Source organism: Ipomoea nil, unplaced genomic scaffold (genome assembly GCF_001879475.1).
Source record: "Ipomoea nil cultivar Tokyo-kokei standard unplaced genomic scaffold, Asagao_1.1 scaffold1407, whole genome shotgun sequence".
NCBI classification, from domain to species: Eukaryota; Viridiplantae; Streptophyta; class Magnoliopsida; order Solanales; family Convolvulaceae; genus Ipomoea; species Ipomoea nil.
In genome coordinates this window covers 5,484,636-5,501,627 of record NW_017617835.1, presented here as the reverse complement: position 1 = coordinate 5,501,627, position 16,992 = coordinate 5,484,636, and the positions used below count along the sequence as shown (strand labels likewise).

The following is a 16,992-nucleotide window of genomic DNA, read 5'->3' as shown; positions in this document are numbered from 1 at the left end:
AATTGAAGCCAAAAGTTTTTCCATCTTTTTTAAAAGTTTCATAAATCTTTAAAATCATCGAAAGTTCTAATATATATATATATATATATATATATATATATATATATATATATATATATATATATATATATCAATTTGTTATTATTATATATATATTTACTCTTTAATTTATAATATTTTCAAAGATAATATCATAACTCATAAGTCATCTTCCATCAACTTTGTGGACCCCTTACTTAGCTTCATCATTATTTATGCAAAAAATTCCAAAACACAAGCCAAAGGTGACAAACATGTTTCCCCCATTTGGTTACATGTGCACATGCAAAGAATTCCACATCCTTCCCCAAGCAAAAATAATTAATAATAAAAAAAATGAAATCCGTGAAAGAGTTTGAATCAATTAATTATTAGTCATCTAGTTAAAATTTGGTTAAATATATTATTTTTATTTATTTGTAAGCTTGAATACTTTGCGGTAGTTTATAAAGGAATAGTTAAGGCAAGTATGGAAGTTAAAGAGTTTTGAACCGTATTTTTTGGAAATTAAATAAATAATTTTTACGATTTAATTCGAATTAAATCCAAATTAGGATAAGAAAGCAGGACGGCGGGATATCATATGCTAGAACAATGAGTTTACATTATTTCAAATGTTCTGTTGGGTCGGGTGTGAGACCCCTTGGAGTTGTGAATTTTAACATTTTGGGAGAAAGAAAGAAAAAAAAAAAAAAAGTTTATTTCTCATAATCCCTCCCTCTTATCCAGTACATATTACATGCGGAGAATGTGGTAAAGATTCTCGTCACGTTCTATCCCACTGTCGCTTTTGGGCATTCTGACGAAACACAACAGTCTTTTGAAGCCACCAAGAATGTCGATCGAATCTTTTGATTTGTCACATGCGATATGATGATGAACTTTTACAGATCAAACATCCTTAAACAACAACCGTACCAGTACTCTTTCGATGATATATATGCATCAATTCTGATATCAGATATGATAATATAATCTCCTGCGGCGAGCATTGTATATGGACGACAGATCCCCATGTTTCCTGTTATGTGTTCCAATCCCACCCCCAGATTGGGTTTTATCAACTCCCCATCTTTCTTAGGTGGAAAGCATCACAAAGCTAGAAGCTTTAATTTATACCCTAACATTTTAGGGCAATTGGTCAACGGAATCATTAATGTAACTACAATTTTTGAGCATAGGAGTATAGGACCAACCTATGTCCTATGTAAACAAAAAAATGCTACAAGCTTTATAATTCAGCATTTCGGAACAGTTGGTCAATAGACAACTAATGTAACAACGAGGTCAAGAATAACCTTATAGCAAAAAAAAAAAGAAAGAAACTTTATAATTTAGCATTTGAACAGTTGATAAATTGATTGTTAATGTAGCAAACTAGCAACAAGTCTAAAGATCCATCTATAATAAAAAAAGTTAAAAACTTTATGATCATAACAGTTTGAGATAGTTAATCAGTGAATCCGATCCACTTATGCTATAGGCAAGAAAAAGGTGGAAGATTTATTGGTGGGAACAATATGATGGAGGAAAAAGTAATTGGTAAATAATGATAAGGCAAAATGGTGTGTTTTTCTCATAAAGCAACCATTGAAATCATTGGGGGTAATAAACGTGTTTGCCATTGAAGATCAGAGAGGGTGAGAGGTGAAAACTTTGAAAGAGAAAGGGACCAGCTACCAGAAGTGGTTGAAGACAGAAAGGGTCCATGTTCTAATCAGGCAATCACGTGGGGTTGCCTCTATAAAACAACAAAATCTACTCCCCTCCTGCAACTTCCTCAATCCTAAAAACCATTATATTGCCAACCCTTTTTTTTCCCACTTTTCAGCTTTCCAATCACGTTTCTTGATTTCCTCTCCATCACCATCGCCATTTTTTTGCAGCTAGGGTGGGTGCTAGTGTGCTACTGCCTAAAAGGAGCATCAAGATTCTGCCTTTCTGAGTTTCTGGGTAATTTCTTGATACCCTTTAGTGAAAAACCAGTTAAGAAAGGCAGAAAGCAGACATTTTTAATTCTTGAAATGCTTGAGCCATATCTGTGTGTTTTGTGTTCTTTCTTTTTGGGTTTCCCTCGGAAGGTGGATGGAAGTTTGGCAGTGCAGTCACTTAATAGGGATGTGGGTATAGTAAATGTTTTTGTCCATAAATCCCCATTATTTCCGTGGGGCTCAAACTTGGTGTGATTGTTTTTTTTTTTTTTTTTTTTTTTATGATGAGAGAAACCATAGTCCGAATGTGTACTGAGTAAACTTTAGTCAGCAAATGACCACAAAGAGGTCAATCAGCTTAGGTTGCCCATTGTTGGTTGGCTCAAATTAAGAAAGCTAATAGGTCATAGAGGTAAACCAGTCTAGGTTTGCCCATTGTTAGTTGGCTCAAATCAAGAAAGCTAATAGACCATAGAGGTAAACCAGTCTAGGTTGCCCATTGTTGGTTGGCTCAAATCAAGAAAGCTAATAGACCATAGTGGTAAACCAGTCTAGGTTGCCCATAGGCATGACTGACTCAAATAAAAAAGGCTAACAAGTTGCTCCCACTGGAGTTTAACTTGTAACGTTGTGGTTACTAAGTTAACAGTGTATGACCAACTTTGTTTGGGTTGCCCCCGGTGTGATTGATTTGGATAATGCAGATGTGAACTGTCTGTTGGGTCATGTGCTTCTGGCTGGCTTTCCATTTGCAATTTCCTGCTTTCTTCTGACTGGCTGGGATGCTAATTATTAATATGAACTTGAAAGAGTGCTGTACTTACATTGCTTTCATGGTTGAACCTAACACTGATTTTGGCAAATTTCTTGTTCTCCAACAGCAAACTATCAACATCCCACCACAAAGTTATCAGCTTTAACCCAAATGCTGTATAGTGTTTTCATAATGAGAGAACAGGATGAGTAAAAACTAGATTTTGTGCAATTCGTCGGGTTGCTCGAGCTGAATTTTTACTTTTTATTTGTCAAGATGAAAGGCTGCAGAATAGCAAAGATGCAAGTATGCCATGTGAGGACTTCCTTTTTTGTCATATGATGCTGCTGCTCTGTCGTATTCATCCACGAAAATATCATTCGTTTGTTTATAAAACCAGCATAATCGGCTCAAAGTTCCATCAAAACTGATTAAATCAGTGCAGGAATCTGGAGAAAAAAAAAAAACATGGATCTTGAGAATGGCAAGTGTTGGGACACTGCAAAGGTACATTTCCTGGGTATTGTTGCATTTGGAGCCGGACTATGATGTTCTGAATCTTAACGAAACGATTTTCCTGTTGCAGAAGGGTTCGTGGAAGACGACGTTGATCCTAGCATACCAAAGCCTTGGGGTGGTGTATGGGGATCTCAGTATCTCCCCTATCTATGTCTACAAGAGCACATTTGCAGCAGACATTCATCACTCCGAGACGAATGAAGAAATCTTTGGTGTTCTGTCATTTGTTTTCTGGACTTTAACTCTTGTCCCTCTATTCAAGTACGTGTTTATAGTGCTTCGAGCTGACGATAATGGAGAGGGTAAGTAACTAAGTAATAAGTATCCACAGCCAATAATACCCGAAAGAATGTTATCGTTTTCTGATTTCTGATATCAAATCGTTGGACTGTTCGTTCTTGTGTTGCAGGTGGTACTTTTGCACTGTATTCTCTGATATGCAGGCATGCCAAAGTTAGCCTTCTCCCAAACCGACAGATTTCTGATGAAGCTCTTTCGACTTATAAACTCGAGCCCCCACCCGAAACCAAGAACAGCTCGAAGGTGAAAGTGGTGCTCGAAAAGCACAGATCACTCCACACTGCACTGCTAATCTTGGTTCTACTTGGCACTTGTATGGTCATTGGAGATGGACTGCTTACTCCAGCCATATCGGGTATACATACATTTCTGGTTTGGTTTTAGTATGTTTTCCCTCGATGATTTCTCTCCATGGCTGACAATCCAATCTACTTGATCTGCAGTTTTCTCGGCAGTTTCTGGGCTCGAGTTATCCATGTCTAAAGATCACCACCAGTGTAAGCTTCGTCTTCGTTCCTTAACAGTTACCCATATCCTGCCAAACCGAATCCAGTTTTGTCATGTATTTCCATGAATCTTATGTTTCAGATGCTGTGATTCCTATTACCTGTGTCATCCTAGTATGCCTGTTTGCGTTACAACATTATGGGACACATCGAATTGGTTTTGCTTTCGCCCCGGTTGTGCTTGCTTGGCTGCTCTGCATCAGTGCTCTCGGATTGTATAACATCTTCCACTGGAATCCCCATATATACAAAGCTCTTTCCCCTTATTACATGGTTAAGTTCTTGAAGAAGACTAGACAAAGAGGGTGGATGTCATTGGGAGGAATTCTTCTCTGCATTACTGGTAAAAAGCCTTCAACTTTTGACGGTTGAGTATATAAAATATAAATGCGTAGTTCAACTATTAGCTTAGACGAGGCAGAACAGAACAGAACGTATCCTATCGAAACAAGACCCAGACAAAAGGTCATGGGTCGAGTTTCGATGGATAGTCTAACTATCAGTTTAGACTTTTAGTCAAGACAGAACACGTCTTTTAATTGACAAGTGTCAACATTGTGTATTACTTCATAACAGGATCTGAAGCAATGTTTGCTGATCTTGGTCACTTCTCGTATGCTGCAATTCAGGTATATCTTTATTGAACGATGCATTTGAAAACGCTTTGACAGTACATTTAAAAAACGGTTTCCAAATATAGTGTCAGATATCACGAATGCACTTTCAAGCGTTTTCTGAAAGTTGCTCTCATGAGAACCAGACTCTATTTATCGTCTCATTCTTAATTTTTGTCTTTTCCATGTCAGATTGCTTTCACCTTTCTGGTTTATCCAGCACTGATCTTAGCATACATGGGCCAAGCAGCTTTTCTATCAAGGCATCATCACACCATTCACCAGATTGGTTTCTATGTATCAGTTCCAGGTATCATTTCCCCCTAGATGTTCGAGCATATAATATATAAAACATAAATGTGCGGTCTGACTGTCGGCTTCAACTGCAAATGCAGAAAGCGTGAGGTGGCCGGTGCTCGTCATCGCCATTCTGGCGTCGGTAGTTGGCAGTCAGGCAATCATCAGTGGAACATTCTCAATCATCAACCAGAGCCAATCCCTAGGTTGTTTCCCAAGAGTTAAGGTTGTTCACACCTCTGATGAAATACATGGGCAGGTGTATATCCCAGAGATCAACTGGATACTAATGATCCTTTGTGTTGCTGTGACCATTGGATTCAGAGACACAAAGCACATGGGGAATGCATCAGGTACCATCAGCTTAGAGTTTTAGTTGGAATGGAACACATGTTTCAATTTGGTATCAGAGCCAATCTCATATAATATAATATAAACATAAATATGCGGTCCAACTATCAACTTAGACTTTTAGTTGAGATGGAGCACATGCTTCAATTATCTTTTCAATACTATAGCTCCATATGACTTGGGAAAAATGACATGTATAGGGTCAATCCGGTCAAGTTAATTAGGTTGTTGATTTGGTAACCACAAGGTAATATGTTCGACTTTCAGCAGAAACGGTCTATTGACCTTTAGCCTGTCAGCTATGCGCAACCCAGTGTTGTAAAAATCGCGCCTAGGCGCTAATTAATCGTCGCCTAGGCGCTAGGCGGTCGGCCTCCTAGGTGCCCGCCTAGGCATTCTAGGCACCTGCCTAGGCGCCTAGCAATTTTTTAACATTGGCCCAACCTTTTGTGATCCTTTACTGATTAGGGTCTTTATTGTTTTGTGACCAGAAAACTTATGGTCACTAGCTAACGTTGTGCACGTAATAAACCAATTCTGAACTGTTCAAACTAAGAAGGTCAATAGATCATTGCCAACTTGAAACCTTGTTGTAACCAAAGCTAATATCCCGTCTGATCATCAACTTGGCTAAGGTTGTCCCGATATGATAATATGTTTGTTGTATCCATTGCAGGATTAGCAGTGATGGCAGTGATGCTGGTGACTACATGCCTCACTTCACTGGTCATCATTCTCTGCTGGCACAAACCTCCCATTCTCGCTCTCTGCTTCCTCCTCCTCTTCGGATCCATCGAGCTTCTCTACTTCGCCGCCTCTCTCATCAAGTTTCTCGAAGGCGCATGGCTCCCCATCCTCCTCTCTCTCTTCCTCCTCACCGTCATGTTCGTCTGGCACTACGCCACCATCAAGAAATACGAATTCGATCTCCAGAACAAAGTTTCTCTGGAATGGCTGCTCGCTTTAGGCCCCAGCCTGGGAATCTCTCGTGTGCCCGGAATCGGCCTGGTTTTCACCGATCTCACTTCAGGGATTCCGGCCAACTTTTCCCGGTTCGTCACCAACCTTCCTGCTTTTCACAGAGTTCTGGTTTTTGTCTGTATTAAGTCGGTGCCGGTCCCGTTTGTGCCGCCGGCGGAGCGGTATCTTGTGGGACGGGTGGGGCCCGCGTCTCACCGGTCTTATCGGTGCATTGTCCGGTATGGGTACCGGGATGTTCACCAGGACGTGGATTCATTCGAAACGGAGCTTGTGGGTATGCTGGCGGATTTTATCCGGTACGATTGGTACAAAGCTCACGGCGTCATCGACGCGTCCGACGAGGTTGACGGGTCGCAGTCCGGCGCGTCGCCGGGGGAATACAGGCTGGCCGTGATCGGAACCGTGGCGCTCTCCAGATCGCCGGCGTTCGAGGCCGACGACGAAAGCCTGCAGCCCGCGAGCGTATCCGCAGGGTTCCCCACGGCCGAGAGCGTAACGGACGTGACGGAGAGGTTGCCGCCGGCGCCGAAAAGAGTGAGGTTTGCGGTGGACGAGGAATCTTCGGAGGTGGACTCGCGGTCGGAAATGGAGATTCAGCTGCAATCGGAGCTGGAAGAGCTGTACGCGGCGCAACAGGCCGGCATAGCCTTCATCCTCGGACATTCGCACGTAAGAACGAAACAAGGGTCGTCTCTTTTCAAGAGATTGGCCATTAATTTCGGGTATAATTTTCTGGGGAGGAATTGCAGAGGCACAGATGTGTCGTTGAAGGTTCCGCCGGCGTCTCTTCTTGAAGTTGGCATGGTTTATGTTGTTTGAATCCAAAAAAGGATGAAATTTTCTATATTATATTACAAGGTTCTTTGTTTTGAGTGTTAAGAGAATAGTGATACATGTTATATATATGTAGTAGTAAAGTACTCTTCTTCCATGTGAAATCTCAACTTATGAATCTTGGGAAATGTTGTCTTTTATTTCAATGTTAACATGTAGAAAGAAGTTTGTAAATAACATCATATAAGTGATATGGTTTATTGCACATTTGTACTACAATTTATTATTATTGTTATTTTTTGACTCACAACATAAGCAATCTGCAAACTGGACTGTTTACCTTGTAGATAGGAAGTCCGCTTCTATGTCAGGTTGCAGAGATTTGCTTCATCAACCTCCTTCTATTCTTGTTTATGTTTTGTTTGACGATCTAAATTAATGATATTTCCTCTCTTTTATTAAAAGACAAAACTAGCAATCATTTTCTCAAATTAACACCACTAAAAGATAGTCATCTTGTCCTCATTCAAAATATTATGTATAAGGGAAGTTGGGGGATGGGTTATCAATTAGTCAACCGCCAACAAACTCGGAGCACTTTAGAAGAAAACATTTACCAAAATATGAGACACTCCCTTTGATACTCTATAATCCACTAACAATCTTCCAATAAGTTTGTTATGGGGCCATAATAAATCTCTTATCTCATAAACTATTTGGCCAATTGACTTGAGATTATTTCTAATATACAAAAGTATACATTAAAAATCTAACTCCCACATAAGTTGACAATTTTTTAAGATTGTACCACAATCATTAATGTAATAATGTTTTGCATCACAAAATTGACCAAACGAATTATGACACTAGTTTAAACTTTTAATGCATAATCGTACATAACTTAAGCTCAAATGAAACAAAAAAATACAAATAATACTCCGAATAGTTGAGTGGATAAAATATAATTATCGTATTTCAATTTAACAGTTATCTTTTATAGAAAAATGTATGTATTTTCATTTTCTACTACAAATTTTTATTCCCTCTTATTACTTTTCTCAGGATCTGAAAATATCTTATGACAACGTCATGAAGTAAAAATAAGGTAACAAAATTTGAGAGTACATATAGTATAATTGTCTTTTATATTCTTCAAAAAATGAAAAAAGAAAATTAAATAAAAAAAAACGATTGGAAAATGCAGCTCAAATCTATCAAAGCATGCCACTGGAAACCCGTTTCTGATGAGGATCCATGGAAGTTTTGGTAGAGAAAGAGAAAACAACACACTAAATTCTTTAGGGCGTAAGAATTCCAGTGAGAGGTACAAGGGGAAGGCGATGAATATGGAGGCTAAAACTCCTCGATCACACGCAATCTTGTCGTGGTTCGTCACTGTTCACCCTCACGAAACCTCGGCTTTGCTATCTTCCGCCTCCACTTTCTTCTTCGTAAGCCACCCTTCATTTCATAAGCCTCTGAATTTCAGTTTCAGTTTATTTCCAGATCGAAATTAGCATTAACACTCTGTAGAATTTTGATCTTTCTGATTCATTTTTAGCTCATTCAGTCTGATTTTAGCTTAAAGTTCAGTCAACGGCGGCATAGATGCGCGCCGGTATATAAATATATAATGATAACTAATTGAAAGCTCAATAATTAGCTAATGAAAGAAGGTTATGCATAAATTGTCTTTTTTTTTTGTCTATGCGAAATGCTTACATTTTTTGTGGGGGCGATTTGCAGATTCTAAGTGCGTATTTTGTAGTTCTTCCTTTACGAGATGATGGCGCAATGTCGTTAGGGTTAGGGAATTTACCAGGTTTATTTGTGGGATCGTTAGTTCTTACATTGGTTGCTGCCCCGCTTTCCACACTGATTTTCACATTGCCTAATCTTTCCAAAGCCAAGGTATAGAAACAGTGACTTGCTCGATTCTACCTTCAATGCTATGTTATGGAGTATGGATGCTATGACTTTACAAAATTTTCGTCTCGATTTATTTGCATTATATGATGACAATGACATTTCGGTTTGGAGTTTGTTAATTCACTTGTTAATTCAAATTGCTGCTCCTTCAGGCTCTGGCCTTGATACACAGGTTCTTTGCGATTTCTCTTTTTGTATTTTTTACCTTGTGGGTTTCTTCTACACCGGGAAGCTCAATTTTTCATCTCAAGGTGAGAACTAATGGAAAATAAAAGCTCTGCTTTGGTGATGAATTTTCGAGAGTTGTAGTGAATGAAGTGGACTTGTGGTGTTCAGGGATTTCTCTCCATGTCCAATGTAAAAGAGGAGTTGAAGGTCAATGTTGACCAAACTATTCCTTCATCTTTGGCTGGGTGGGGCAACCATGGATGGTTTTACATCTCTGTGAGAATTGGCTTTTTCCTTTGGGTAAAATGCATTTTATTTCCATCATCCTCATTTCAAGTAAATTTATCAATTTTTTTTTTTTTTTTTTTTGCTGGAGATTTGAGATTTAGTCCCTGAAAGGGAATTTTTGCTTACTTGTGGTATCTTTTTACAGGTTGCGCTGCTTAATCTTCTCACAATCTCCTCGACTTGGGCTAGAGTAATTGATGTGATGGATAGTGAGGTTAGAATGCTTCTATTTAACGTCTATTCTTTTACTTTCCTTTCCTCCTGCAATTCAATCTTTAATAATTTGTATCCCAAACTTTGGTGCTTTGGACAATTATATAAGATTTGTTTAAGCATAAATGTAATCATCTTCATTTTCAGTCAGGTTCGAGATTGTTTGGGTTCATTGGTGCTGGTGCTACACTTGGCCAGCTCGTTGGTTCACTATTTGCCACGGGAATGGCTTGGTTAGGACCATGTATGTACGGCTTGTGCAACTTTTAAAGGCTGGATGTGCTTAATCTTTTACTTTGCTGAGTTTTCACCTGTTTTTCTTTGATCCAATTTTCTCTTTTTAATATTTCTACCTTTTTCCTTGAAGATTTACTTCTTGTTGCGGCACTTCTCATGGAACTTGCTTCACAGTCGTCTAAGGGAATAAACAAAGATATCTCACATCTTTCTGAAGAACAATCTCCCCTCAGGTTCATATTCCATATCTATTTCTCTTTTTTTTTCGGCGGTTCCTCCCGAGTTCCACCATCTTTCCTTTAATCTTCATCACATAAAATTTCTGTTCACCTAGTGCAAGTTTAGCTACCAGTTATTTATTTATTTATTAAATGGTTAATGGTTCCCAAAGTTGAGACTTTAGAGCATCTTATCTACATAGGATGCTTTCAAAATATATAGAGGCATGACTTACAAGGTTTTATTTGTTTTTGTTTCCTTCTTATCTAGGTTAGATGATACTGATCATGCTAATCAAACTGAGCCACCACCGAAAAATTCTTCTCCAAGTTCGTCATCAACAGAAAAGCCTCAGCTCTGGGCCATATTAGATGGGATACGGCTTATTTTGTCGTCAACATATTTGCAATATGTTGCGTTATTTTTGTGGCTAGGTGCAGTTATCTCCTCTTTCTTCTACTTTCAGGTAAAGAAGGTTCTTCTTTGCGGTTTTGATATAAATAAATGTATTTATTTGTATGTACACAACTAAGTATTCTTTGAAAGCAAATCCTATGAAGGGAATTGTGGAAAAGTACAAGAAAAACAGCTAATCAGTGCCTAAATCAGACAATAGGCATCATACATACATACTTACATGTATATATGGACATCGAGTAAAATTGAGTGAGTTGCTTAAGAATTTGCAGACTTGTACTTATCAAAAAATTACTCACTTGCTCTATTGTCTCTTAGTCTTCCGAAAATTTCACTGTGATGCATGCATGTAAAATTATCATCTCGAGCTTACGTTGAAAAATTATTAACTAGTGCTGCCTCACCTCACCCTTTCTTTTGCAGAAAGTGACTGTTATTGCGAAAACAGTTACAAATCCTGTCGGGAGAAGGAGGTTATTAGCTGAGATCAATAGCTTCATTGCTGTTTTCATCCTTATAGGACAACTTACATTAACGGTAATGCATTGCTGTCTCATTGAATTTCATAAAATGTTTGCTTAGCTGCCTTGATGATTAGTGCAAAGAAGTCAGTCAATTTTCCACTAGCGTGATGTTATGTTTGCTAATATGTATGAGCATTGCAAATAATAATACAAAATAGTCTCTGAAGACTGAAGCTAGTCAAATTGTAATCTTTAGTCTCATTTTGCTTTTGCTATATTCTTTTCATTACAGGGGCGTATCCTTACTGTTGCTGGGATTACTTTAGCCATTTGCTCTTCTCCCTTTGTTGCGTGCATTAATTTAATTACATTGGCGATATGGCCTACATGGGTTCAAGTGGCCATATCTGAAACTCTTAGAAAGGTTCGTCTTTTCTCTTGACACTTCATTTTTGCCTTGTATAGTTTGTATTGTCCCTGTTTTGCAGGGTACTACTTTTCTAATGGAACCTGCTGGTTTACATCAGAGAAGAAGCAAAAATTAAGGAATAATCTTTCGTGAAATTTGGACCTCACAATGTTTTTAAAATTTTTTAGGTCGTCAGTTATGTAGTAACTAGGCCAGGAAGGGAACTCCTTTTCACCGTTGTCTCACAGGAAGAGAAGTATAAAGCAAAGGTATGAAATAGTTCTATAAATTCCTTTAATCTTCTTTCTGCAGCATTATACTGATTATTCATGCTGTCGAATGAGTACAATGAGAAAAACACTAGCGCCTATCAAAAAACTTCTATTAATGTAGATTTTAACGTTTTCACTGTTTCACATACCCCCGAGGCCAAGAATTGCAGCTTGCTTGTAATGCTATTGCATTGGCTTATGTTTTCACACGAACCATCTTGCCACAGGTATGCATAGATGTAATCGTTCAAAGGCTCGGGGACGCTACAGCAGCTGGCATGTACAAGCTACTATTCAGCACGCTAAATGGCAAAGTCTCAACAGTCTCTCTATATGCCCTGCCTGTGTGTAAAACATTCCTACACTAAAATCTGTTCAGACATTTATATGCCAAAAGAAAGGAGCAGACTTGATTCTAGACCATATGAAATGAAATGGTCATTGAATCACTAACACTATTCTTTACTTGTTCTTCTCCATATCAGGTCTGCTTCTTGTGGATAATGACTGGTTTCCATTTAGGGCGCCGGCAAAAACAACTCTCAAGGCTACAATCACTTGCAGCAGTAGTTGAAATGGCTGGGAGCTGATCCTTTTTCATCCTAGATCCTAGTGTAGAATTTGTAAGGAAATTATGTGTCATTTTTACAGATTTACCCACACGTTGAACAAAACCAGAAACAGATTCACCATAAAGGAAGTGAAGTGTAATAGTCTTTGCTTTCTTTGTAGTTGACAGATGTAGAAATCTAGAGAGCACACCTTACAATTACACAGTAAAAAGCAATTTACCCAGACTCCAGAACTATTCAAATCAAAATAGTTTCTTTATGATATCATTTATATGCTCCAGATAGATACATCAGAGTTTGTCATTTGACAGTCAGTAAGCTGTCAATTCTTTTATTTCTTTATTTCTACAGTAAAATTATTTAGAGTAAAAATCTAAACTTTTGCAGAACAGAACAATGCAATTCTTGGGTGTAACTGCAGTTTCCCAGGCCCAGCCCCCAGGGGTTTGCTTCCACTCCTGTTAGCCTGTGACCATGGAAAAACAAGTAAGCAACTTTTGGTGAACAATGTAATAATAAAGCAGTCAAAGACAATCCATATACTTGTCATTGAGTTAAAGAAACACCTCAAGAATGCCGGAGAGCACGAACACGGTCTTGTATCAGTGTCCTTTCCCAATCTGCTATGCCCTCAAAGGCATGGTCTGGAAGATTCTCAAAGGGCTCTTTCCAAGGCTCATTTTTAGCCAAATCATACGTGGCTCCGCGTATTGCTCTTTTGTTCGGTCCACAAGGCCTTTTCGAAGTGAGCGTCTCATATGCTGTAGTTAGCTGTTCAGTAACCAACAGAAAACATGGTTAAATTGAAAATTCGGTATTATAGAAGAGAAGATCAGGGCCACCGCTATAGAACATCGCTCTTACATCCATGTCGCAAAACCAGAACATGTAAGCAATTGCCACAGCGGGAGCCCTCCCCAATCCAGCCGTGCAATGTACATAGGCTCGTCCTTTCTCTTCAGAAATGGCCCATTCCAATAACGAAACAGCTTTAGGCAAACCGCTCCTCAAGGAATCTGGATCAAAATCTTTCGCCTGTAAATAATGCACGGGAAGGAAGAAGAACATGACATTAAGGGGCGGTCCAAAAAGGATTTCAATTTTCACGAAGTGGTTTTTCGGGGGATTAGCTTACAGGGCTTCTCATGTGATGAATTCCAAGTTCTTTGCATCTTTTTACTATAGACGGGAGATCTATTCCCCAATACTCAACATCTGTATCCTGCTGCAAGTTCAGAATATAGGCCACGTTCTGTTCCTCCCTCAAATGATCTATATCTTCGACTTTCTGAGGTTGAGAACCAACAACGAGATTTTCAGTTATCAATGTATAGTTCATGCCTGAAGCAAGGAACACGCTATTAGCATTGTAGATCACAACAATCCATATAAACTGCACACCACAACCTATTATCCATATACAGTAATGCACATTGGGAAAAAACACTTTCCAGTTATAAGACTCGTATAGCCACAAATTCAACATCTAGACACCTTAACAGAATTGAAGCATGTGCTCCATATCAACTAAAAGCTTAAGCTAATAGTTAGATTGCACATTAATGGCTATATGCTCAACAAACAGTTGATTTAGAAACCACATAGTAATTGCCATTGCTTCAAGACCCATCCTAAAATGTATTACAAAGAGGCCTCAGATGCAATACCACCGTGGAGATTTATACATCACATGATTGAATTCCACAAAGACAGAAAACCGAATCTATCACACTCAACGCCTTAGTTCCAGCCTACCAGGAGAGTTGACTCGATCTAATTTTCAACTAATGAAATGAAGGCAGATGTAAAAGTCATCCACCATATGTACATATTCCTCTTTACTTGTCCAAAAAGCTTGGCTGGTAGAACCACAAACTCTAAGTCACCACACAGTGCATTCTTGATCAAAAAGTGTAATGAATGGTCCCAGACTCCCAGATCCCTTTTCCTTTGCTAGCTGTCCATAGTTTACAACTTCATCTTAACATCTAATAACAAAGTTCCCATTTTTACATCAAACAGCTAGGCATCCCCTTACTAGAGGTCACCAGTAATGAAAGGCTCACAAATATTCCATTCTATCTCAATTTCATATTCACTAGAATCAAAAAGGGTGTCACCAGGGCAATCCAACCAAGTTGGTCAGACTGTTAACTTGGTAACCACAAGATTACAAGTTCGATTCGTAGTGGAAGTAGCCTATTGGTCTTGGTTTGAGCCGATCAGCTATGGACAATCTAAGACTAATTTAGCTCCTTGTGATCCTTTGCTAGCTAGGGTCTAGGGCGGGGTTTAGCACACTAGTGATTGTGGGTTTCTCTCATCACTCAAAAACTGTGACAGGAAAAATTTCAATCCCAAAAAGAAAAAGGAAAAAAAATCACAAATTCATTGAAAGTAGTAAAAAGGCTGTAAAAGAATCTAGAAGTACAAAAGCCTAGCAATAGTATAAGCAACAAAAAGGGTCCAATTCTCACAAAAAGCCATGGGAACTAAACCAAATATGAGGAAACAAAAAGCAAATCAAAGCCACAAGAGCAAGATCAAGGCATTTCACAGTCTGAGGAAATAGCTATCAACAATGTGATAATGATGATGATTGCTCAATTTGAAAAAAAGAAACCAGCTTTACCAGAAATTAGTGATTTGAAGAAAACACTTACCCAGATCATGGTGATACTCGTATGGGTTCCTCATCATCCTCTTCATGGCTACGTTGTACTCCTCCATTTTGTTCTTGCCCGAAACCCCTTTCCCAACTTCACTCCCACTCAATTTGGAAGAAATCTTGTTCCATTTGGAGGGCTGTCTCGCGACCCTGACAATAATAGGCGCATAAATGGCATTGCTTTTGCTCAGAGGACAGAAAATCAATGGAGTCTCTTGTGAAGAAGTGATGAAGCGTGGAGCAATTGAATTGCCCAGATGTAGAACTCCCATTTTTCTCTGGAATTCTGATGGGATTTCTGATTTCTCCAACACTTTTTTGTTATGGGTCACATGAACATTTATGCGACAATTTCATGAATGCCGCCGCCGACTCCAATGGATATGGATCATGGACCAAAACTAAAAAGCCTGAACCCAAGCCTCCATAATAATAATTTAGCCATTTAGGGCTTTGATGAATTTAATATATAAAAATTCCCTCATAATAAAAAGGAATTTACTAAGTCCGAAAGAGTTCTTACAATGTAATATCTGTTGACAAAAATGAGATCAAGAACAAAAAATAAAAATGAAAATTTAGAGTCTATACCACGAAAAGTAAAGAGATTTTTATTAATTGTGACTATCAAACATTTAGAGTTACAAACATCATATTTATAAAATTATTCATATACCCTACTGTAAAGGCGCTTCCCCCCTCCCCTCCCAAAGTACATCTTAAATGGTTGCCCAATTCACAAAAAAAAATAAAAAAAATAGTAAATTTAGTTTTGTTCTAGTCATCACATAGTGCACAGTTCTAAATTAAAACATTTATAAATTTGTGAACTGTTAAGACATATTTCACAATTTATCTCCTCCATCAATTATTTATTAAATACAACGATAAAAAGCTCTCGAACATGAGATCAAATCCTTTAAAATCTTTCATACACGGACGAGGTTAGGATGGTAACAAAAGTATATGTGTGTTGAGAGTAGCTAGCAAATTAAATGATGTGTGTGTGTATTACTCTCTCTCTCTCTCTATATATATATATATATATATATATATATATATATATATATATATATAATCAAATGAGACAACATCTTCCCGTGATACACATCATAAATACATATAGTCTATTGCACGTATAGAGATTAGAGTGTGTAATTTGTCTAACATAAGCGCACACAATCTAGTGTATGTGCATTCTTGTAGTAGACTGCATGTATTCGTGTTGTGTCTCACAGTCTCACGTAAAGATGTTGTTTCACTAGAACATTATTATTTTTCCAAAGGCGGAACCTCAATCCTAATGGATCCCATACCCCGACCCAACAGAGCATTTGGGAGGATGTAAATCATGATAACTCAACTGAACATAAACCACAGAAGCTAGACTGGTGCTCACTGCACACAAGGAACCCCTCACTGGAACATTATATATATATATATTGTAAGTGGATGAATGGGGTGCCACATCAACGACCGACAAAGAACTGATTCTGTGACCAGCTCCTCGTTATCTCTTCCGAGTTTTAAGTTGATAAATCCTCATCAACAACAACTAACGAGAATCCTTCCAAACATTTCGGATATACACAACTTCATGTTACAAACACTACACACCACGTGTTCTTTCTTGCTCGAACCAAACACCACCACTCCCTTGCCTTATAAAGTTTGGTATCTTTCCTCAAAGAACATCACTTCACTTGTGTATATATATGTTTAGTGCCAATGTTCGGTTCTTGTCCATTATTTGGATAACGACAATCATCCATCGTTCTAATTTGCCCGTTTTGATTCCAATGATTTACTGATTATGGATCGAATTTGAGATGTTTTTACGAATTACTTTTTGAATTGGATTAAGCTCAGATATATATAGTACCCATTAAAGTATTCACAACTAAATCGGGTTAAGGTACTAAAGTGTTCGCTACTGTTTGAATCGAACTAGAGTATATATAATACCCATTAAAGAATTCACAACTGAATCATGTTAGGATACTAGGACATTCACTATTATATTGATAGAATCAGATTAGGGTACCAGTTACAACATCATAGTTAATTGGA

General features: G+C 38.2%; 3 protein-coding genes across 7 annotated transcripts; 2 read left to right on the top strand and 1 right to left on the bottom strand.

The window, feature by feature from the left end:
- The first annotated feature begins 1,639 nt into the window (after nt 1-1,639).
- Nucleotides 1,640-7,336, top strand: LOC109186615 (potassium transporter 2-like). Of its 3 annotated transcripts, none has more exons than XM_019336679.1 (10): nt 1,640-1,992; nt 3,001-3,231; nt 3,314-3,545; nt 3,653-3,898; nt 3,987-4,040; nt 4,132-4,392; nt 4,626-4,678; nt 4,856-4,973; nt 5,059-5,313; nt 5,988-7,336. In XM_019336679.1, the coding sequence occupies exons 2-10, from the start codon at nt 3,193-3,195 to the stop codon at nt 7,109-7,111; spliced, it is 2,382 nt and encodes a 793-aa protein (XP_019192224.1). In that variant the 5' UTR covers nt 1,640-1,992; nt 3,001-3,192; the 3' UTR covers nt 7,112-7,336. The 3 variants fall into 3 exon arrangements, with proteins under 3 accessions (XP_019192224.1, XP_019192222.1, XP_019192223.1); XM_019336677.1 differs by having other exon boundaries at nt 3,311-3,545; XM_019336678.1 differs by having other exon boundaries at nt 2,852-3,231; nt 3,311-3,545.
- Nucleotides 7,337-8,248: 912 nt separating this feature from the next.
- On the top strand, nt 8,249-12,521 carry LOC109186618. Its single transcript, XM_019336681.1, has 13 exons — nt 8,249-8,517; nt 8,813-8,977; nt 9,148-9,246; nt 9,332-9,463; nt 9,597-9,665; nt 9,812-9,908; nt 10,032-10,134; nt 10,391-10,586; nt 10,961-11,074; nt 11,294-11,425; nt 11,599-11,679; nt 11,910-12,026; nt 12,168-12,521. The coding sequence occupies exons 1-13, from the start codon at nt 8,311-8,313 to the stop codon at nt 12,270-12,272; spliced, it is 1,617 nt and encodes a 538-aa protein (XP_019192226.1). The 5' UTR covers nt 8,249-8,310; the 3' UTR covers nt 12,273-12,521.
- LOC109186619 (phosphoglucan phosphatase LSF2, chloroplastic) lies at nt 12,491-15,301 on the bottom strand. Of its 3 annotated transcripts, none has more exons than XR_002055152.1 (5): nt 14,918-15,301; nt 13,390-13,595; nt 13,119-13,289; nt 12,762-13,025; nt 12,491-12,657 (listed from the first exon to the last, which is right to left on the bottom strand). XR_002055152.1 is itself a non-coding variant. In XM_019336682.1 (5 exons), exons 1-4 carry the CDS (start codon nt 15,192-15,194, stop codon nt 12,822-12,824), a joined length of 858 nt encoding a protein of 285 aa, XP_019192227.1. In that variant the 5' UTR covers nt 15,195-15,301; the 3' UTR covers nt 12,491-12,733; nt 12,799-12,821. The 3 variants fall into 3 exon arrangements, 2 of the variants coding, with proteins under 2 accessions (XP_019192227.1, XP_019192228.1); XM_019336682.1 differs by having other exon boundaries at nt 12,491-12,733; nt 12,799-13,025; XM_019336683.1 differs by having other exon boundaries at nt 12,491-12,720; nt 12,821-13,025.
- Between the last annotated feature and the right edge of the window lie 1,691 nt (nt 15,302-16,992).

Bases quoted from the DNA above. Each gene is read 5' to 3' on its own strand.
- LOC109186615 (XM_019336677.1), top strand. From the start codon at position 3,193: ATGGATCTTGAGAATGGCAAGTGTTGGGACACTGCAAAG. The intron at 4,974-5,058 runs GTATCATTTCCC...CTGCAAATGCAG, and splicing joins TTTCTATGTATCAGTTCCAG to AAAGCGTGAGGTGGCCGGTG. The intron at 5,314-5,987 runs GTACCATCAGCT...TATCCATTGCAG, and splicing joins GCACATGGGGAATGCATCAG to GATTAGCAGTGATGGCAGTG.
- LOC109186618 (XM_019336681.1), top strand. From the start codon at position 8,311: ATGAGGATCCATGGAAGTTTTGGTAGAGAAAGAGAAAACAACACACTA. The intron at 8,518-8,812 runs GTAAGCCACCCT...GGCGATTTGCAG, and splicing joins CCGCCTCCACTTTCTTCTTC to ATTCTAAGTGCGTATTTTGT. The intron at 11,075-11,293 runs GTAATGCATTGC...TTTTCATTACAG, and splicing joins TAGGACAACTTACATTAACG to GGGCGTATCCTTACTGTTGC.
- LOC109186619 (XM_019336682.1), bottom strand. From the start codon at position 15,194: ATGGGAGTTCTACATCTGGGCAATTCAATTGCTCCACGCTTCATCACT. The intron at 13,596-14,917 runs GTAAGTGTTTTC...TCCTTGCTTCAG, and splicing joins CGAGTATCACCATGATCTGG to GCATGAACTATACATTGATA. The intron at 13,290-13,389 runs GTAAGCTAATCC...CATTATTTACAG, and splicing joins TTCATCACATGAGAAGCCCT to GCGAAAGATTTTGATCCAGA.